Raw genomic sequence first — 21,535 nt, 5'->3', positions numbered from 1 at the left:
AACCAATCACCTCCATCCTCACGGAGCAGGTTTAGGGAGACCACGCCCACTTTGTAAGAAGGCAAAGATTGCTGCAGTACATCACATCGCCACCAGGGGGAGTTGCCCCCCCCCCTCTCTCCCTCTCTCTCTCTCTCTGCCTCTCTCCCTCTCTCTCTCCTTGTCCCTCTCTCTCTGTCTCTCTCCCTTTCTCTCTCGCTCTCTCTCTGTCTCTCTCCCTTTCTCTCTCCTTCTCCCTCTCTCTGCCTCTCTCGCTGTCTCTCTCTCTCTCTCTCTCTCTCTCTCTCTCTCTCTCTCTCTCTCTTTCTTCATCGCAGTTTAACTTTTTAGGATTGTTTTTTTTTTTTTTTTTTTTTTTTTAAATCTATTTAAATTTGTGCTCAGTCAAGACCTGTTTTAACTTTTCTGAAAACAAAAAAACAATAAATAAATAAATAAATAAGGAAAGAAAGAAACAATGGTGTTCAATAACAGCAACAAACAAACAAAAACATAAGCAAATCAAATAAATCATGTGATGTTAGAGCTGCAGTGTGGGAAATGATACAAGACAGTGAAGTGTAAAAAATGACTCATCAGAATGTTTCTGCAGTTGTGTGCAGCAGGTGGCAGTGTGGAGTTTCTCTCACAGAACCACCGAAGAAGTGCAGAAGTTCCAGGATTGTAAACACACGAGTCAGGAACACACACCCACTTCAACACACACACACTTCAACACACACACACACACACACACACACACACACACAGAGGTAATGTCATGCAGGACGTATCTGTAACTGTAAATGCTGCACCAACAGCAGTAAGGTGTAATAGTGGTAGATGTGTACACTAACATATCATGTGTGTTGGTTTGTTATATATAATAAGCAGGATGTGTAACTGAGGATCTTGTTCTTATCAAGATGGGAACTGAGAATAAGGTAGGAATACAGCAGCATATATAAGATCTAATAAATACCTAATAAAAACTGTGTGTGTGTGTGTGTGTGTATGTGTGTGTGTTATTTTAGGTGATCAGGTGTAAAGCGGCTGTGGCGTGGGAACCTGGGAAGCCTGTTTCTATTGAAGAAGTGGAAGTTGCTCCACCTAAAGAGCATGAAGTGAGAATTAAGGTCTGTAATTCTCCTCAGCTCTAACAGGAGTTTGTTCCTTTATAAAAACTAAGCTGCAGCCTCAAATTGTTTAATTGTGTGTGTGTGTGTGTGTGTGTGTGTGTTTATGTTTATTGCAGATAGCAGCGACTGGTGTGTGTCACACAGACTGGACGTATCTGTATGATTGTGAGAAAGGAGTGTACTCTCGGCCGTTTCCCCTCATTCTGGGTCACGAAGGCGGTGGTGTGGTGGAGAGCGTCGGGCCGGGGGTGACCGCTGTGCAGCCTGGTACACTAAACACACACACACACACACACACACACACACACACGCACACAGAGGTGAGCAGCTGTAATGTGTTACTCCATCTGTTCTTCAGATTTTTATTCAGATTTTATTTAGGTAAAGATTTCCTTTAGATTAGATTTTAAAGGTCTGATCCGTGAGGTGCGTCAGCAGAAATGTCAGAATTAGGTCTCCAACTGTTTTTATTTTTATTCCTTGAGCCCATCCTTCTATTTCTGTCCATTGTACACAAAGCTCCGCCCCCAGAACCTGTAGTGGTTCAACTAGATTTAGCATGTGGACTAGATTTAGCATTAGCTAGGACTGTCATGACATCACTTCCATAGTTACAGCTTTCTGCGTCCAGCTTCATCTCCTTCACCCGTAATAAATGACTCCATCTTGTAAAAGCACTGAAAGAGTTTACTGCAGAACCTTTTTCTGGAAGCACAGAGGGATTGAGTTTCTTTGCTCACAGGAGAATTACCAGTCTGTCCTTCATCTTCATCTTCTTCTTCATCTTCCTCTTCATGTTCTTCTTCCTCCCTCCAGGTGATAGGGTGATCCCTCTCTTCCTGCCGCAGTGTGGTGAGTGTGAGTTCTGTCTGAGCTCAAAGACGAACCTCTGCTTTAAGAACTGGTGAGTTCTTTCATTCTTAAACCTAATTTTGTTCTTTTTCACACAAACAGCTGTACAGATGTAAACTCCTGATCAACACGACCGAACCTTACAGACGCCGTCTTTACTACTGTTCTGTAATATTACTAACACACGTGTTACTTATTGATGAGTAGTGTGTTATTTCTCCTCTCCATTCTGATACTCAGCTGTGAGTAGTGATGATGTCTATAAAAAGTCCAGTCTCTCGCTCTCTCAGGGGGAAGACTCAGCAGGGTGTGTTAGCTGACGGTACGAGTCGAATCACCTGTAGGGGGCAGCAGGTGTATCAGTTTATTGGTGTGAGCACTTTCTCTGAATACACGGTCGTTCCTGAATACAACGTTGCTAAGATTCACCAAGACGCACCGCTGGATCGAGTCTGTCTCCTCGGCTGTGGAGTGGCTACAGGATACGGAGCAGCAATAAACGTGGCCAAAGTGTGTGTGTGTGTGTGTGTGTGTGTGTGTGTGTGTGTGTGTGTGTCTACATAGCATCACTGAAGTGTATACATTAAACATAGCGTTACTGCTTTAATCTGAATTTCATGTCTTGAGATAACTTCTCACATGTTTCTGTGGATGAATTTATTTTATTTTATTTTCTGAACCCAGTGGTTGTTCCTCCTCGTCTCTGCAGGTGGAGCGTGGTTCTGTCTGTGCCGTGTTCGGTTTGGGAGCCGTCGGCCTCGCCGCTGTGATGGGCTGTAAAGCTGCCGGAGCCTCCAGGATCATCGGCGTCGACATCAACGCAGAGAAACGCGAAATCGCCAAGAAGTTCGGTGTCTCTGAGTTTGTGAACCCTAACGATCACAGCAAACCCATTCAGGAGGTGCTGGTGGAGATGACGAGTGGAGGAGTGGACTACAGCTTCGAGTGTGTGGGGAACGTCGCGCTTATGGTGGGTTTGAGTTTGATTCGTGAAATATCAGCTTTAGTGTGACTGATCTGCACTAACATCTTCTTCTGCTTCTCCTTCTTGTATGTCTAATCATGCTTTGTGCTTTATTGTATGAAGTGAATGAATGTGTTTGGTCTCCACCAGAGGGCAGTGTTTGAGAGCTGCAGAGCCGGCTGGGGAACCTGTGTGATTGTGGGATGGAATGAAACAGGAAGCCTCTCGCTGGCACCTATAGACGTCCTTATGGGAAGAACTCTTAAAGGAACCTACTTTGGTGGTAAGAGATGAGCAGTTTATAATGTAGTAGCTCTCATTTATCAGAGTGTAAAATCCATCATTTTATCCGTTATGATAAACACTGTTCTGAACAGGATGGAAGAGTGTGTGTAGTTTACCCAAACTGGTGGAAGACTACATGAATGGCAGAATTTTGCTGGATGAGTTTGTGACACACACACTCTCTCTGGAGGAGATTAACCACGCCTTCGAACTGATGACCCATGGGAAAAGGTCTGTGAGTCACATGACCATCATACGACCAATAGAACCGTGTTATTTATTCAATGGGATTACTTTTCAGGGTTTTTTGAGTTGATATAAAAATTGGACATAAATTGGAATAAATTCCACAACTTTATATTTACTTATCTTTCATTTATTGTTTTGTCCCTCTCTCTGTCTCTTCTCTCTTTTTTTTCCCATATTTCTCTCTCCATATTTATCTTTTTATCTTTTTAATAACCTACTAGATATAGCCTGTTCCTTTTTATTAAGAGTATTAAAGTTTTAAAATATCATGTCCTGCTTGTCTCTCTCCGTCTCTTCTCTCTTTCTCAGTATCCGATCGGTGATAAAAATGTGAGCTGTGAGCGTCCAATCTCAGTTCATTAACCATGACGACATCATCAGTCAGCATGACGACTACATCAATCATTCATCACCATGACGACAGACTCACTCTCCAGTGGGCCTCAGAAGGAAACACAGCGACGTAGACGGAAACTCGGGACAGAAGACGTGTCTGTGTGTTTGTTGTGCATGTGTTAATGCTGTGATTGTAAATAAATATGATAATAAAACACTGAGGCATTGAGATGTAGTACAAGTACACCTTATTATCAGTAACAGGACGTGTAACGTCCAATTAAAAGAGGATCGTGGGATAAGTAAATAAAAGGAAACAAAAAAAAACCCAAACATAAATAAACAAATAAATAGATAAGCAAGTTATCGAGATTCCTTTTCAATTTTATTCAGAAATTCCGTTTCATTGGTTCTGCCATCACATGATTTGAAGCTGTGTTGATTCAGATATACTGATGACAATTAATACTGCATTGCTCCACCCCTCTAACACCTTAGCCACTCCCTGGAACACAGCAGCAACCTAGCACCTGACATATTAAACCCCATAGCTGCCTACATGTTTGAACCTTTTACCCTTCTAGATTATGTCTTTAACCCATTATACTTATACAGAGTTCCGTAGTTTATTGATGAAGAACTGTTCTAGAGCGGGTTCTTGTGTTCTCTCAGAGATTCAGTGTGTTATCGTGGATATCAGAGTGCGTAGCGGGTGGTAGTGTTGGGTTTATGACTCTGAGACAGAGGACACAGGAACACACGAACACACGCTTCAGCATAAACACTCTTCAGCACAAACACTCTTCAGCACAGGTAACGTCATGTAACTCCAAATGCTGCTCTAAATGTAAGGGATAAAATTGAATAAATTGCACATTAACTACTGTAAACCTTTGGACTATACTGTGTGTGTGTGTGTGTGTGTGTGTGTGTGTGTGTGTGTGTGTGTGTGTTTCTATTTAAGGACGTGTAACTGAAGATCTGGTTATTTTCAAAATGGCAACTGAGAATAAGGTAGGAACTGATTTATTACTGGAGTTGTTTCTTTGCTTGCTGCTTAATGCACCTTATAATATAAAATTTTATCTTATCTTAATATAAAATAGACTCTTATCATCTACAATAAACACCGTAGTTGTATATTAAAGCAATACGCCTCTCGATGGTGCTGATTACACTGATTTTACGGTGATGACAGGGTGTGAGCTGTGACACGTCTGGTTTTTTCAGGACTGTGTGGACACAAAAATCTGATCTTTTGAAATCAGATACACATCCGATAAGTGGCCATGCGACATGAAAGGAGAGAACGCTCAGATTGTAATCCATGTGCTTTTAAAAAACAATACATTACTAATACTTGTAAATCAATTTCATTTTAATACACATATCACTTTGGCCATCATCATCATCATCATCATAATCATCATAATCATCATCATCATCATCATCATCATCATCATCATCATCATCATCATCATCATCGAGTGTCGACAACAGAGCATATGTTTAAGAATCATTGTGCACATTAGGCTTGTGTGATATTATGATTTAATCTTTCCTAGATGATCCTACACTGTGACGTCCAGTGATGTTTATATTATATTAAAAATTGTGCATTTGCCATTTATTTTTTTTCTTGTTATTTTTGCATTTAATATAAAACTGCTTGTTACAATAACTTTTCAAATGTGTGTTATGAACCCAATGATCGTGACTGTAATTGACCGCAGTTAACTATCACTTTTCTACTAAATATTAAGAGCAGTGTGTGTGTGTGTGTGTGTGTGTGTGTGTGTGTGTGTGTGTAATTTTAGGTGATCAGGTGTAAAGCGGCTGTGGCGTGGGAACCTGGGAAACCTCTTTCTGTTGAAGAAGTGGAAGTTGCTCCACCTAAAGAGCATGAAGTGAGAATTAAGGTCTGTATTTCTCCTCAGCTCTAACAGGAGTTTGTTCCTTCTGTTCTTCTAGAAAATCTTGGTTGCAGCCTTGACTTTTGGACACACTCGCTGATTAAAGCTCTGTGTGTGTGTGTGTGTGTGTGTGTGTTTGTTTATTGCAGATAGCAGCGACTGGTGTGTGTCACACAGACTGGACGTATCTGTATGATTGTGAGAAAGGAGTGTACTCTCGGCCGTTTCCCCTCATTCTGGGTCACGAGGCTGCTGGTGTGGTGGAGAGCGTCGGGCCGGGGGTGACCGCTGTGCAGCCTGGTACACTAACCCCCCCCAACACACACACACACACACACACACACACACATACATGCACGTGCTTGCTTACTGTCCATTGTAGCCTGATGATATTTATTTTTGTCCTGTAATGGTGGGTTCTACGATGGCTAAACAGTCTAATCCTGGAACCCCTTGTTCAATACTTCTGCAGTTGGTCTGGTAAGTGCAGTGTGTCAGTATGAGGCACATGATCACAGCAGGTGAGCCCCAGGATCCTACAATACGTGGAAGCACTCATGTCCCTTCAGGGTGTGACCCAGGCTTCCAGAAACCCAATTGTAGAGGAGGTCTGATATACAGACAGCGTAGTAAACAGCATCCTCGGTGTGTAGGTGGAGATTCTTGTTCTGAAAGATCCGGTAGTGAAGTCTTTGGGTTAATTAGCTGACACATAAGAATTATTGTGGACTGGTCAGTAATTAGCAGCTGTCTGAGCCTGAGTATCATCTCTCACCTGTATCAGGTTATAGAGAAATCAAAGGTACACAGTTTGTGATATACACTGAAACTCAAGGAAATGAGAGAGATTTGGTTTGATGATAACAGGTTGAGCAAATATTTTTTCACACACTTTTAATTTGTCGTACCATTTTGCTCAGTTCTTCTTCTTCTTCTTCTTCTCTCCAGGTGATAAGGTGATCCCTCTCTTCGTGCCACAGTGTGATAAGTGTGAGTTCTGTCTGAGCTCAAAGACGAACCTCTGCAAAAAGAACCGGTGAGGACTTCGTTTTTTTTTTTTTATATATCCAATTAAAACTCAACGTGACCAAACCGTAGAGACTGTCTTTACTACTGTAACATAAAAATATTCAGAACATACAGCATTATATAATACTTACATATTCTGAACCAGGTTCCTCTCAAGTTTCTTCCTACAAATTTTAGATCTGGATTTTTGTAAAGCTGTGCTGTGATAATGTCTGTAATACCAGGAATGAGTAGTGTGTTATATTTCTCCTCACTGCTCCATAGTGATGAGGTTCGTTTTGACCCTGACAATAAGATTACTCAGCTGATTATACTGACTTTTAATGTGTTTCTTTGTTGGTCTCTCTCAGGGAGAAGCTTCAGCAGTGTGTGTTAGCTGACGGTACGAGTCGAATCACCTGTAGGGGGCAGCAGGTGCATCAGTTTATTGGTGTGAGCACTTTCTCTGAATACACGGTCGTTCCTGAATACAACGTTGCTAAGATTCACCAAGACGCACCGCTGGATCGAGTCTGTCTCCTCGGCTGTGGAGTGGCTACAGGATACGGAGCGGCACTAAACACGGGCAAAGTGTGTGTGTGTGTGTGTGTGTGTGTGTGTGTGTGTGTGTTTTAATGACTTTTAATAATTAACCTGTACATGCAATTAATGGTTTATCTCAGGGTATTACTGATTAACCCGCTCCCTGTCTCATGGAGGACTTTAAACTCCTGAGTCATGGTGAAACACTTTAAATGTTTGTGAACTCTCAGTGCTGTACTTACACACACGTCAGTACTTTTAAAAAAATTTTTAAACACCATGACATAGAGTTTCAAACTTTTAATCCCCACTGCTCTGTAAAGAAGGTGTCCCTCAGGGATCAGTCAAAGGCTGAGTTTTAATTATTATTTTTATGGTGTCAGTTTATAAGTAGGTCTGCTCTACCCATGATCTTGTGGTTTGACAGCTCTATCCACAAGCTGGTGATTGAACAGCACTAACCACAAGATAATAGTTGGCCAGCTCTATCCAAAAGCGAGTGATTGGATAGCTCTATCCAGAAGCTGGTGATTGGACCCCACTATCCACAAGATAATGGTTGGCCAGCTCTATCAAAAAGCTAGTGATTGGACAGCTATATCCACTAGCTAGTGATTGGCCAGCTCTATCCATGAGCTGGTGATTGGCCAGCTCTACCCACTAGCTAGTGATTGGCCAGCTCTATCCATGAGCTTGTGATTGGCCAGCTCTATCCACTAGCTAGTGATTGGCCAGCTCTATCCATGAGCTGGTGATTGGACAGCTCTATCCACGAGCCCATGGTTGGCCAGCTCTATCCACAATCTAGTGATTGTCCAGCTCTATCTATGAGCCCATGGTTGGCCAGCTCTATCCATAAGCTAGTGATTGGCCAGCTCTATCTATGAGCCCATGGTTGGCCAGCTCTATCCACAATCTAGTGATTGTCCAGCTCTATCCACGAGCCCATGGTTGGCCAGCTCTATCCATAAGCTAGTGATTGGCCAGCTCTATCTATGAGCCCAGGGTTCGCCAGCTCTGTCCACAAGCTAGTGATTGGCCAGCTTTATTCATGAGTCCGTGGTCAGCCTGCTGGACATCTTCTCCTTTTTCCTATTCTTTCACTTTCTTCTTATTCTTTTCCTTTTCCTTCTTGTTCTTGTCCTTAGTCACATTTAATAATAAATATAGTGGTGGTTGTGGGTTGATTGTCTTCCTTGGGCCTAAAACAGTGCATCTATGTGAACTGGAAAGGCAGTGTATATGCTTAGCATCCCTGTACTATATTAATGCATTAATTGAACTTCTCACATGTTTCTGTGGATGAATTTATTTTATTTTATTTTCTGAACCCAGTGGTTGTTCCTCCTCGTCTCTGCAGGTGGAGCGTGGTTCTGTCTGTGCCGTGTTCGGTTTGGGATCCATCGGTCTCGCCGCTGTGATGGGCTGTAAAGCTGCCGGAGCCTCCAGGATCATCGGCGTCGACATCAACGCAGAGAAACGCGAAATCGCCAAGAAGTTCGGTGTCTCTGAGTTTGTGAACCCTAACGATCACAGCAAACCCATTCAGGAGGTGCTGGTGGAGATGACGAGTGGAGGAGTGGACTACAGCTTCGAGTGTGTGGGGAACGTCGCGCTTATGGTGGGTTTGAGTTTGATTCGTGAAATATCAGCTTTAGTGTGACTGATCTGCACTAACATCTTCTGCTTCTCCTTCTTCATCTTCTGAAAGCAGAGATTGAACATTACATGTGATTCAGATGATAATAAAGTTGATTTTAAAGCACATTTGATTTGATTGATATTCTTATATGGATTTGTGTGTATATGGTCTCACTGAGACAAACGAGCGAGTTCTGATTCAGACTCAGATGAATACATGTGTTTTGTCTCCACTAGAGGGCGGCGTTCGAGAGCTGCAATGGCGCCTGGGGAACCTGTGTGATTGTGGGATGGACTGAAAAAAACCTACTGTCTGTGTCACCTAAGGATCTTGTGCTGGGACGACAGCTTAAAGGATCCTTCTTTGGTGGTAAGAAACAAGCAGTTTATCACGTCGCTACTCGTAGCTACACACTGTCTATTAAAATTTATTTCTGTATAAAAAACCTGAAGGTAAAATCCACAACAAAGAAAGGCTGAAAATGTTTTAGAACAAAAATATGTATCTATTTGTGTGTGTGTGTGTGTGTGTGTGTGTGTGTGTGTACTGAACAGGATGGAAGAGTGTGTGTAGTGTACCCAAACTGGTGGAAGACTACATGAATGGCAGAATTTTGCTGGATGAGTTTGTGACACACACACTCTCTCTGGAGGAGATTAACCACGCCTTCGAACTGATGATCAGTGGGAAAAGGTCTGTGAGTCACATGACCATCATACGACCAATAGAACCGTGTTATTTATTCAATGGGATTATATATATTTCCTGCACAACAAACAACACGTCAGATTACCTCTGATTATCTCCTGTTTCTTCTCTCTATCTTTCTCCCTTTTTTAGTCGCCTTCTAGTAATTTTTTTGAAAGTCTAAAATTAAAAAAAAAAAAAAATCAGATTTTTTGAAATCTTTTGATTTTTGAATTTTTAAAAATCTGATACAAAGTCACTTATCCCACTTATCATTTCCTGCTTGTCTCTCTCCGTCTCTTCTCTCTTTCTCAGTATCCGATCGGTGATAAAAATGTGAGCTGTGAGCGTCCAATCTCAGTTCATTAACCATGACGACATCATCAGTCACCATGACGACTACATCAATCATTCATCACCATGACAACAGACTCACTCTCCAGTGGGCCTCAGAAGGAAACACAGCGACGTAGACGGAAACTCGGGACAGAAGACGTGTCTGTGTGTTTGTTGTGCATGTGTTAATGCTGTGATTGTAAATAAATATGATAATAAAACACTGAGGCATTGAGATGTAGTACAAGTACACCTTATTATCAGTAACAGGACGTGTAACGTCCAAGTAAAAGAGGGTCATGGGATAAATAAATAAAAGGAAACAAACAAATAAGTCATAGAGATTCATTTTCATTCAGAATTTTCAGCAATTTTTTAATTATGCACGGCATTTGATAGACACCCTTATCCAGAGTGCCTTACATTTATCTTATTTATACAACTCAGCAGTTGGTGGTTAAGGGCCTTGCTCAAGGACCCAGCAGTGGCAGCTTGGTAGTATTGGGATTTAAACTCACAACCATCCAATCAGGAATCCAGCATCTTAACCACTGAGCCACCACTGCCAGTTAATAATTAAAATAAACATTTAGAAGTGAAGTTAGAAGTGCAGTGTGTACTGTCATTCTGAAAAGTATCAGCCTAGCAACCAATCCTGCTGAAAAAAAAACAATCGAAACCATCACAGAAATTCTAACGGTTTCCACTATAAATACCATTACAAACCATCAACTATCCATTAAAACCATTATCATTACCATTATTGATCCTTAATGGTATCCACTAGAAAAAAACATGCAACAAATTACCAGGAGAGACCCACAGGGACCATTACACTTTCCATTAAAACCAATACAATTCCCATTATAACCATTAAAACCATTACAAATTCTATGAGGGTTTCTACTGTTTTTTCAGCAGGGAACTAATATATTAAACCCCATAGCTGCCTACATGTTTGAACCTTTTACCCTTCTAGATTATGTCTTTAACCCATTATACTTATACAGAGTTCCGTAGTTTATTGATGAAGAACTGTTCTAGAGCGGGTTCTTGTGTTCTCTCAGAGATTCAGTGTGTGATCGTGGATATCAGGAGTGTGCAGCAGGTGGTAGTGTTGGGTTTATGACTCTGAGACAAACAGCAAAAAATAGAAAGCACATTCTGTAAGAGTTCTAGTATAATAAATACAGTATGTAACAAAGGAACACACGTCAGCACACGCTTCAGCATAAACACTCTTCAGCACAGGTAACGTCATGTAGGACACCTCTGTAACTCTGTAAAAGTAAGGGATAAAATTGAGTAAAGTGCACACTAACTACTGTAAACTTTTAGACTATACTGAATTTGTAATAAGGAGTGTGTGTGTGTGTTGCTTTTTAAGGACGTGTAACTGAAGATCTGGTTATTTTCAAAATGGCAACTGAGAATAAGGTAGGAACTGATTTATTACTGGAGTTGTTTCTTTGCTTGCTGCTTAATGCACCTTATAATATAAAATTTTATCTTATCTTAATATAAAATACACTCTTATCATCTAAAATAAACACCGTAGTTGTATATTAAAGCAATACGCCTCTCGATGACATGTATTATGCTGATTTTATCCCATGGGTCATTCCATCCCAAGCATAAGCTATTGTATGTCAATCATAAACATAATTACTGTAAAATTTGTTGTGCTTATATTACATCTGTTCATTTCTCAAAATGCATGAATAAAGTAGGCTTTTCCCCAGATTTCTACTCGCCCTAGCTCTGTAACCAGTGGAGTCTCAAACTCACATTTATTACAGCAGAATGCTGCTATAGAGGACTTATTTCTGTGAAAATTTCAGGTTCGTATCTGGTCCCCCACCTGAAATATTCAACCCAAACTATGGGGAATTAAAAAAAAAAAAAAAAAGCACTTTCTTGCCCACTTAAAAAAAAGAGAAAACTCTGTATGAGAAAATGTTCTGCATGCACACTATACTTACCCACATACCCCTAAAAAATTAAGACTGCAACGTGAACCCTTCCCGTTATAAATTGACCCTAAACGTTAAACTGTGAGCAATCTTGAGCATTACAATTGGACTTAAGTTCTAAGTGTAAGGAACATGAATGTGCAACATGTTTATAAACAGTGGTGCTTGAAAGTTTGTTTTCTAAAGTTTCAATTTTCTATATTTCTGCATAAATGTGACCTAAAACATCATCAGATTTACACACAAGTCCTAAAAGTAGATAAAGAGAACCCGATTAAACAAAGGAGACAAAATATTATACTTGGTCTTCGATTTCTTGAGGAAAAAGATCCAATATTACATATCTGTAAATAAATGGCCAATGTTCTGCCACCCCAATGCACCTTGCATTCATTGACAAACAGATAACTCCTCTTCCAATCAGCACGCTGAAGCAGATACTTACTTCACTTCATTTAATGGATGACTGGAAGTAGGGCAAAACTGAAAAGAAAATATGATATAATAAATGTATGAATTTAAGTACACTGTAGAAGGAATATATCACATATATATTACTAGCGTACCATGAGCACATATGAAATAACAGCACGTGTAGGCTTGCATACATGTATACGAAAACTAACATCTGAAAGCTCTCACATCTCAAACTGTATACTACGTAAATTGCATCAGATAACACATAAATAAATGATTAACAATAAGTAACCGCAACACATGTATCTGAGCGTGATACAGTTAGTGTATGGCAACCACACAGTACACATATCGGTATAAAGATTCAAATGAAATCTTATGCCAAGCACAAAATACTATCAAATATAGCTGAATTACTTCTTAACATGAATTTACATACCAACAATACTTCCGAAAGTCAAGAAATGTAGCAGATGGCTTTAGATTTGAAGAACCACAACAAGGGACTGATAACTTCCCAGGGAAACAGACTGAAGCTGGTCTACCATTGATAACATCATCAGCAAGCTGCAACTCTTAAAGGGCCAGCATATCTTTTACTCTAATATCACATATGACAACACACTCCCCTGTCAGGTATCACAAGATACTACATCTATTATTGCAATGTGATGTCGCCATGGGATAATGATGGGATTGCTCTCGTTGAATCCAGTGTTCGCTCGAGACATATGACCACCGACGCTTATAAGTCCATTCTCATCTATGAGGGGATTCAGTGTGAAGAGAGGACTGCTATTCGAGATATTCTTGTTATCCTTGATGCACCGTGATTCCTCAGCAACAGCTTCCTGATGAACAGCACGAATGATGCCGTTTTTGGCTTGACTCAATTCGTCTACACTATATGGTATTGAACAACAATGTCATCTTTTACAAATTCCAGCATCTTTGACCAGTTCTCCTTTGTAGGTTTTGTACAATATGTATTAGACATGCAATAGCCCAAAGAAGTACCTTCCAATTGGAGAAGTATTTGAAATGTGCTGAGCCTAGCTGGTAGTCCTTTGTTAAGGTAATGAATGCTGTTACCTCGGGTAGAACTTTGACATCTGCCATAGGATCAATGAGGTCAAATGGGCCCGAGGTGAGGTATGTCTGGTTCAGGCAGGACAAGAATGGTGGACCGGTAAGCCACGTCCTATCCCTCAGACGGGCTGCAGGTTTGGATCTAGTCACATGGTCTGCCGGATTCTAGTTGCTTGGCACATAGTCCCATTGTTGATGGTGCATGCTTCTTCTTATTCTTAGAACACGGTTATTAGCAAAAAGATGGAATCTGCATTTCTCATTATGAATGTCACTAAGGGTTACTTTGCTGTCTGAAAAGAAGTCCACACTGTCAAACTCGATATCCATCTCAGACATTATAAGGTCAGCCATCTGCACAGCCAACACTGCACTACAGAGCTCAAAGTGTGGCATGGTCAGCTCTGGACAGGGGGCTAGCTTGGGTTTCCCCAAGATGAAGCTTGAATTGCAGCTCCTATCTGGGCTAAAACTCCTGAGATAAGCCACTGCAGCTATATCCAGGCCAGAAGCATCTTAAAAGATGCAAAGCTCTCTGAGCAAAGCTTCTGAAAGGGAATCTTTCATATAATGTCTAGAGAACTGAAGATGTTGAAGCTCTTGAAGGGAGTCCTTCCATTGTTGCCAAGGTCCATCTTCTCAAAAGGGAAAGGCAGATTACAGTCATGTGACTTGGTTGTGAGTTCTGTTATCAGAGCTTTGCCATGGATGACATGGATGAAGCTGGAGCTGCAAACCCAAAGTGGTCATATAGACCATTCACAGTAGAGGGGACACCACATCGTGTAAATGGTTTCATATCACTTGATGACTAAAATGTGAATGTATCAGTTACAAGATTCCACCTAACACCAAGGGTATGCTGCACAGGCACTGCAACCTTGTCAAGGTCCATGTCTCTTAGTTTACTGGCCTGATCATCTAAAGGAAACATGTCCATGACCTCCTTGATGTTAGAAGTAATTTTGTGAAGCTTCAAACTGGAACGTGCCAAGGCTGCTTGGGTTCTCTTGAGGAGATCAATAGCAGCTGCCGCAGACGGTAGTGATCTTAAACCGTCGTCCACATAGAAATCCCTTTCTACAAACGTCTGCTCTGGACTGTGACTCAGCCTCTTTCGCTGCTTGTCTGAGGCCATAAATTGCTACGGCAGGAGAAGGGCTGTTACCGAAGATGTGGACCTTCATCCTATACTTGATGAAGTTCTTCTTTGGGTCATTATCTTCATACCAGTAGAACCTGAGAAAGTTCCTATCCTCTGGCTTGAGAAGTAAACAATGGAACATCTGTTGTATATCTGTAGTGATAGCTACTGCGTCCTTTATAAAGCGCAAGAGCACACCAAGGAGTCCATTGTTGAAATCTGGGCCTTTCAAAAGTACACTGTTAAGCGAAACACCATTGTACAGACACCTTGAATCAAAGACCACTCAGATCTTTCTTCTCTCTGCCATAATCTTCAGTGAGTGTGTGAGCTTTAGCAGACCATTCGGTGGTGTGTTTCACTGTCACGTTCGGTACATTTGACAAGCTTTTTGCAGTTCCTTGCAAAATGTGATGTTGACGCTATGCATTTAAAGCAAGTCCCGTTCTGCTTCAAAAAGGCTTTCTGAATTTTAATGGATTTCTCTTTAAACCCACAACATTGGATGTGGTTTCTTATGTAGAGGACAGAACTTAGCTAAGTCCATCTTAGCTCCTCAAGCTTCACCAGCTGTCGACCTCTCAGGAGAGACATCCATTTTATGAACTGAGATGGATGCTCTCATGGAATATTCTGGCTTTGAATGATCAGCTTTGAGGGGAAGGGCAAAGCTAGGATCATTCCGCATTCTGCTTGATCTATGACACGTACATAAAAGGGGGGAAAGGGAACTCTGTGTTGTTGTTTGAATGTATACACCAGAGTCATCCACTTATCTTGTAAGCTGAAAGGTAGCTTTTACACTATGCCGGCTATGCCACATGCCGTGTTCAAGCAAGCGAGACCCAGAAGCACTCCCTCAGATTTTGCTACTAAAAGCTCCACTCTTTATTCAAAATCTTTGGGAAAGTCTCTAATCTCCTGAGTAGTGGGCTTTCAATGACCTCAGATGCCCCAAAACAATCATCTAACCACTCCCAAATCATCGAGAGACCTCTGTCTGACATGCACCGCTCTGATGTACTTCACTTGCTCACTAGAATCTGCTCCTAACCACTTGACCAAGAGATCCATCTCCTCTTTAGCTGTGAGATTGAGATTCTTAGTAGCAGTGAAGAATTATGCTTTCCGTGCTCTGTAATTCTCAGGGCAGTCATCAAATTGAAAAAGACCCATGGAAACAATTTCTCATCTTGGCATGAATTTAACAAGATCAGATGCACCTTCATACCCATCACTGTTTGCACGAGGAGTGCTGCTGCAAAATTGAGCATGAAGAGGTGGAGTTGGAGCACATGACTTGACCTGCAGACACTCGTGAGCAATTATAGCCGCATCTAGTGGCTGCATGTTGGGGTGTAAGCATGTGCCGGTAAGTGGCTGAGATCATCGGGTGGTCTTACACAAGCAAAGGAAGGATCCTGAATGTTCTTGATGGAGGAAGAAAGCTTTACTCTTTGTGAAGGCTTAGTATCATATCAATCTGGGTAGGGGGCATACCTGATAGCTTCCTCAGATTGTTTATCTGGGATATGCGTTTCATTGTCAACAACATTCTTTGGGACTTCGTAACATCCAAAGTCTATGACTGTATCGAGAGTCTCTTTCTCGTATGGTGGCAGTTGTGGCATACTAAATTGAAACAGTTCGGTTGTTCTCCTTAGATTGTGGATGGACCAAGCTGAGCATTAGCTTGCAATCTAGAATGATCTTGTACATACTCTTTAGTTCTTTGAGTGACAGGTCTGTGTTGACCGTTGGATTTACGGCTTGATACTTGGTCACTGCTTAATGCTGTTGATAGAGCCTCAGCTTCGGCCACTGCCAGAGTGGCTTCCCTTTCAACATCTAGCACTGCTAATAATGCCTCTAAACATGCCCTCTCTGCATGCAAACATGCACTTTGCATCTTTATCTGCATTTCCTTCTCTGCATATTGAATTTTAGCTTCGGCTTCTTCAGCTTCAGCAAGGTGTATGGCAACAGCAGGGCTAACACTTGAGCCCTTTGAGCATTTCGAGGATGTTGACTGATTAGACCAAGTAGGCTGCTTGGTAGACTAGTAGACTAGGCTGCTTTGAGTCGATAGCTTTGAATCTTCCATAATGTAGAAGATGATCTTCAAGTCATTTGATTCGCTTTTTACCCAGTTCATACATACCAGATGAAAAATTCTGTTTGTGCTGCTGTAGATCCATCTGCAAGGACGGCGTTAGATTGCTATACTACAAATCTTTGAAATCACCTACAATGTGAAGGTTCCTCTGCATATTTCCAGGATTTTACTCTCCTTGATAGAGCGAGTTCTACAGAAACTTGCTGCCACATTGATGTCTGAGTGGTTTACATGTAAACCTAATAATACTCAACAGTGCTGCTCTGTGTGTGTTATTTTAGGTGATCAGGTGTAAAGCGGCTGTGGCGTGGGAACCTGGGAAGCCTGTTTCTATTGAAGAAGTGGAAGTTGCTCCACCTAAAGAGCATGAAGTGAGAATTAAGGTCTGTATTTCTCCTCAGCTCTAACAGGAGTTTGTTCCTTCTGTTCTTCTAGAAAATCTTGGTTGCAGCCTTGACTTTTGGACACACTCGCTGATTAAAGCTCTGTGTGTGTGTGTGTGTTTGTGTTGCAGATAGCAGTGACTGGTGTGTGTCACACAGACTGGACGTATCTGTATGATTGTGAGAAAGGAGTGAAGACTCTGCCGTTTCCCCTCATTCTGGGTCACGAGGCTGCTGGTGTGGTGGAGAGCGTCGGGCCGGGGGTGACCGCTGTGCAGCCTGGTACACTAACCCCCCCAACACACACACACACACATACACGCACATGCTTGCTTAATGTCCATTGTAACCTGATGATGATGTCCATTTTTGTCCTGTAATGGTGGGTTCTGAGATGGCTAAACAGTCTAATCCTGGAACCCCAGGTTGTCTTACAGATGGGGTATTTATAAGTGGTTGTGGTGGTAGCAGTAAAGTCTGGTGTGTTCTTCTTCAGTTGCTTATGGTATTTCCTCCTAGTCCTGTCCTCTTCATAAAGTGTTTGAATCCCATTAAGGACGAGCTGCTGCCAGGTGTCACAGTCAGCAGTGTTACAGTGTTACAGTCAGCAGATGAAAAGCTTCACCTGGTCTCTATACATGTTCTTCTGCATACCTGCTGAGCCTTGGACACAATGTACCTGACTGTAAAGTACTCTGTGGGGCAGTTGGTTCTGATAATGTGACCTACCCAGTGGCCTCAATACTTCTGCAGTTGGTCTGGTAAGTGCAGTATGTCAGTATGAGGCACATGATCACAGCAGGTGAGCCCCAGGATCCTACAATACGTGGAAGCACTCATGTCCCTTCAGGGTGTGACCCAGGCTTCCAGAAACCCAATTGTAGAGGAGGTCTGATATACAGACAGCGTAGTAAACAGCATCCTTGGTGTGTAGGTGGAGATTCTTGTTCTGAAAGATCCGGTAGTGAAGTCTTTGGGTTAATTAGCTGACACATAAGAATTATTGTGGACTGGTCAGTAATTAGCAGCTGTCTGAGCCTGAGTATCATCTCTCACCTGTATCAGGTTATAGAGAAATCAAAGGTACACAGTTTGTGATATACACTGAAACTCAAGGAAATGAGAGAGATTTGGTTTGATGATAACAGGTTGAGCAAATATTTTTTCACACACTTTTAATTTGTCGTACCATTTTGCTCAGTTCTTCTTCTTCTTCCTGTTCTTCCCTCCAGGTGATAAGGTGATCCCTGTCCTCCTGCCTCACTGTGATGACTGTGAGTTCTGTTTGAGCTCAAAGACGAACCTCTGCAAAAAGAACCAGTGAGGAATTTATGTTTTTTTATCCAATTAAAACTCAACGTGACCAAACCGTAGAGACTGTCTTTACTACTGTAACATAAAAATATTCAGAACATACAGCATTATATAATACTTACATATTCTGAACCAGGTTCCTCTCAAGTTTCTTCCTACAAATTTTAGATCTGGATTTTTGTAAAGCTGTGCTGTGATAATGTCTGTAATACCAGGAATGAGTAGTGTGTTATATTTCTCCTCACTGCTCCATAGTGATGAGGTTCGTTTTGACCCTGACAATAAGATTACTCAGCTGATTATACTGACTTTTAATGTCTCTCTCTCTCTCTCTCTCTCTCTCTCTCTCTCTCTCTCTCTCTCTCTCTCTCTCTCTCTCTCTCAGTGAGAAGCTTCAGCAGTGTGTGTTAGCTGACGGTACGAGTCGTTTCACCTGTAGGGGGCAGCAGGTGCATCAGTTTTCTGGTCTAGGCACTTTCTCTGAATACACGGTCGTTCCTGAATACAACGTTGCTAAGATTCACCAAGACGCACCGCTGGATCGAGTCTGTCTCCTCGGCTGTGGAGTGGCTACAGGATACGGAGCGGCACTAAATGCTGGCAAAGTGTGTGTGTGTGTGTGTGTGTTTGTATTCATTCCAACAACTTTTAATGATTAACCTGTACATGCAATTAATGGTTTATCTCAGGGTATTACTGATTAACCCGCTCCCTGTCTCATGGAGGACTTTAAACTCCTGAGTCATGGTGAAACACTTTAGTCTCCCAGTGCTGTATATACAGTATCTCACAAAAGTGAGTACACCCCTCACATTGTGTAAATATTTGATGATATCTTGTCATGTGACAACACTGAAGAAATGACACTGTGCTACAGTGTAAAGTAGTGAGTGTACAGCTTGTGTAACAGTGTAAATTTGCCGTCCCCTCAAAATAACTCAACACACAGACATTAATGTCTAAACCGCTGGCAACAAAAGTGAGTACACCCCTAAGTGAAAATGTCCAAATTGTCACACATGTCTGTACTTTATTTTTTTATAAACACCATGACATAGAGTTTCAGACTTTTAATTTTAACCCCCACTGCTCTGTAAAGAAGGTGTCTTTCAGGGATCAGTCAAAGGTTGTGTTTAATTTATTATTTTTATGGTGTCACTTTATAAGTGGGCCAGCTCTACCCATGATCTCATGGTGGGACAGCTCTATCGCCAACCTAGTGATTGATGAGTCCATGATCAGACTACTGGACAGCTCCTTTTTTCCTCTTCTTTCACCGTCTTCTTCCTGTTCTATTTTGTTTCCTTATTGCTCTTGTCCTTAGTCACATTTAATAATAAATATAGTGGTGGTTGTGGGTTGATTGTCTTCCTTGGTTCTAAAACAGTGCATCTATGTGAACTGGAAAGGCAGTGTATATGCTTAGCATCCCTGTACTATATTAATGCATTAATTGAACTTCTCACATGTTTCTGTGGATGAATTTATTTTATTTTATTTTCTGAACCCAGTGGTTGTTCCTCCTCGTCTCTGCAGGTGGAGCGTGGTTCTGTCTGTGCCGTGTTCGGTTTGGGAGCCATCGGTCTCGCCGCTGTGATGGGCTGTAAAGCTGCCGGAGCCTCCAGGATCATCGGCGTCGACATCAACGCAGAGAAACGCGAAATCGCCAAGAAGTTCGGTGTCTCTGAGTTTGTGAACCCTAACGATCACAGCAAACCCATTCAGGAGGTGCTGGTGGAGATGACGAGTGGAGGAGTGGACTACAGCTTCGAGTGTGTGGGGAACGTCACACTTATGGTGGGTTTGACTCCTTCTTCATCTTCTGAAAGCAGAGATTGCCGATTACATGTGATTATTATTACAGATGATAATAAAGTTCTCATTTGATTTGATTGATGTTCTTATATGGATTTGTGTGTATATGGTCTCACTGAGACAAAAGAGTTCTGATTCAGACTCAGATGAACACATGTGTTTTGTCTCCACTAGAGGGCGGCGTTCGAGAGCTGCAATGGCGCCTGGGGAACCTGTGTGATTGTGGGATGGACTGAAAAAAACCTACTGTCTGTGTCACCTAAGGATCTTGTGCTGGGACGACAGCTTAAAGGATCCTTCTTGGGTGGTAAGAAACAAGCAGTTTATCACGTCGCTACTCGTAGCTACACACTGTCTATTAAAATTTATTTCTGTATAAAAAACCTGAAGGTAAAATCCACTACAAAGAATAGAAGAGGCTGAAAATCTTTTTAGAATGAAAGCAGTGTTCTCAGATGTATCCATACAGTTTTCTTTCTTTTCTTTTTTTTTTTTTGTGTGTGTGTGTGTGTGTGTGTGTGTGTGTTCTGAACAGGATGGAAGAGTGTGTGTAGTTTACCCAAACTGGTGGAAGACTACATGAATGGCAGAATTTTGCTGGATGAGTTTGTGACACACACACTCTCTCTGGAGGAGATTAACCACGCCTTCGAACTGATGATCAGTGGGAAAAGGTCTGTGAGTCACATGACCATCATACGACCAATAGAACCGTGTTATTTATTCAATGGGATTATATATATTTCCTGCACACAAACAACACGTCAGATTACCTCTGATTATCTCCTGTTTCTTCTCTCTATCTTTCTCCCTTTTTTAGTCGCCTTCTAGTAATTTTTTTGAAAGTCTAAAATTAAAAAAAAAAAAATCAGATTTTTTGAAATCTTTTGATTTTTGAATTTTTAAAAATCTGATACAAAGTCACTTATCCCACTTATCATTTCCTGCTTGTCTCTCTCCGTCTCTTCTCTCTTTCTCAGTATCCGATCGGTGATAAAAATGTGAGCTGTGAACGTCCAATCTCAGTTCATTAACCATGACGACATCATCAGTCACCATGACGACTACATCAATCATTCATCACCATGACAACAGACTCACTCTCCAGTGGGCCTCAGAAGGAAACACAGCGACGTAGACGGAAACTCGGGACAGAAGACGTGTCTGTGTGTTTGTTGTGCATGTGTTAATGCTGTGATTGTAAATAAATATGATAATAAAACACTGAGGCATTGAGATGTAGTACAAGTACACCTTATTATCAGTAACAGGACGTGTAACGTCCAAGTAAAAGAGGGTCATGGGATAAATAAATAAAAGGAAACAAATAAATAAGCCATAGAGATTCATT

The 21,535-nt window shown here is 41.5% G+C and overlaps 3 protein-coding genes and 1 long non-coding RNA gene across 13 annotated transcripts; 3 read left to right on the top strand and 1 right to left on the bottom strand.

The window, feature by feature from the left end:
- The first annotated feature begins 786 nt into the window (after positions 1–786).
- On the top strand, positions 787–4,033 carry LOC108268714 (alcohol dehydrogenase class-3). Its single transcript, XM_053682199.1, has 9 exons — positions 787–923; positions 1,014–1,115; positions 1,235–1,385; positions 1,935–2,022; positions 2,261–2,480; positions 2,680–2,940; positions 3,085–3,217; positions 3,312–3,450; positions 3,778–4,033. Exons 1-9 carry the CDS (start codon positions 906–908, stop codon positions 3,800–3,802), a joined length of 1,137 nt encoding a protein of 378 aa, XP_053538174.1. The 5' UTR covers positions 787–905; the 3' UTR covers positions 3,803–4,033.
- On the top strand, positions 891–10,168 carry LOC108262019 (alcohol dehydrogenase class-3). 3 transcript variants are annotated; one of them, XM_053682194.1, is made up of 10 exons: positions 4,380–4,617; positions 4,769–4,818; positions 5,622–5,723; positions 5,867–6,017; positions 6,666–6,753; positions 7,097–7,316; positions 8,629–8,889; positions 9,147–9,279; positions 9,465–9,603; positions 9,913–10,168. In XM_053682194.1, the coding sequence occupies exons 2-10, from the start codon at positions 4,801–4,803 to the stop codon at positions 9,935–9,937; spliced, it is 1,137 nt and encodes a 378-aa protein (XP_053538169.1). In that variant the 5' UTR covers positions 4,380–4,617; positions 4,769–4,800; the 3' UTR covers positions 9,938–10,168. The 3 variants fall into 3 exon arrangements, with proteins under 3 accessions (XP_053538170.1, XP_053538169.1, XP_053538168.1); XM_053682195.1 differs by lacking the exons at positions 4,380–4,617; positions 4,769–4,818 and adding an exon at positions 891–923; XM_053682193.1 differs by lacking the exons at positions 4,380–4,617; positions 4,769–4,818 and adding an exon at positions 5,086–5,124.
- Positions 10,169–10,904: 736 nt separating this feature from the next.
- Positions 10,905–18,944, bottom strand: LOC124628445 (uncharacterized). Of its 6 annotated transcripts, none has more exons than XR_008396859.1 (5): positions 18,803–18,941; positions 18,492–18,572; positions 12,763–18,360; positions 12,352–12,389; positions 10,905–11,213 (listed from the first exon to the last, which is right to left on the bottom strand). It is a non-coding gene; the product is annotated as an uncharacterized LOC124628445 (long non-coding RNA). The 6 variants fall into 6 exon arrangements; XR_006982984.2 differs by having other exon boundaries at positions 17,785–18,360; XR_006982983.2 differs by lacking the exon at positions 10,905–11,213 and having other exon boundaries at positions 12,200–12,389; positions 18,492–18,644.
- Positions 11,056–21,420, top strand: LOC108268713 (alcohol dehydrogenase class-3). 3 transcript variants are annotated; one of them, XM_017473832.3, is made up of 10 exons: positions 11,056–11,184; positions 11,321–11,370; positions 16,954–17,055; positions 17,187–17,337; positions 18,288–18,375; positions 18,755–18,974; positions 19,906–20,166; positions 20,359–20,491; positions 20,720–20,858; positions 21,165–21,420. In XM_017473832.3, exons 2-10 carry the CDS (start codon positions 11,353–11,355, stop codon positions 21,187–21,189), a joined length of 1,137 nt encoding a protein of 378 aa, XP_017329321.3. In that variant the 5' UTR covers positions 11,056–11,184; positions 11,321–11,352; the 3' UTR covers positions 21,190–21,420. The 3 variants fall into 3 exon arrangements, with proteins under 3 accessions (XP_017329321.3, XP_053538172.1, XP_053538173.1); XM_053682197.1 differs by having other exon boundaries at positions 11,134–11,221; XM_053682198.1 differs by lacking the exons at positions 11,056–11,184; positions 11,321–11,370 and adding an exon at positions 13,102–13,233.
- Positions 21,421–21,535: the final 115 nt, after the last annotated feature.

This window comes from Ictalurus punctatus, chromosome 8, assembly GCF_001660625.3.
Source record: "Ictalurus punctatus breed USDA103 chromosome 8, Coco_2.0, whole genome shotgun sequence".
NCBI classification, from domain to species: Eukaryota; Metazoa; Chordata; class Actinopteri; order Siluriformes; family Ictaluridae; genus Ictalurus; species Ictalurus punctatus.
Note: the sequence above shows the minus strand (reverse complement) of the source record. Positions and strands in the feature narration are given on the sequence as shown.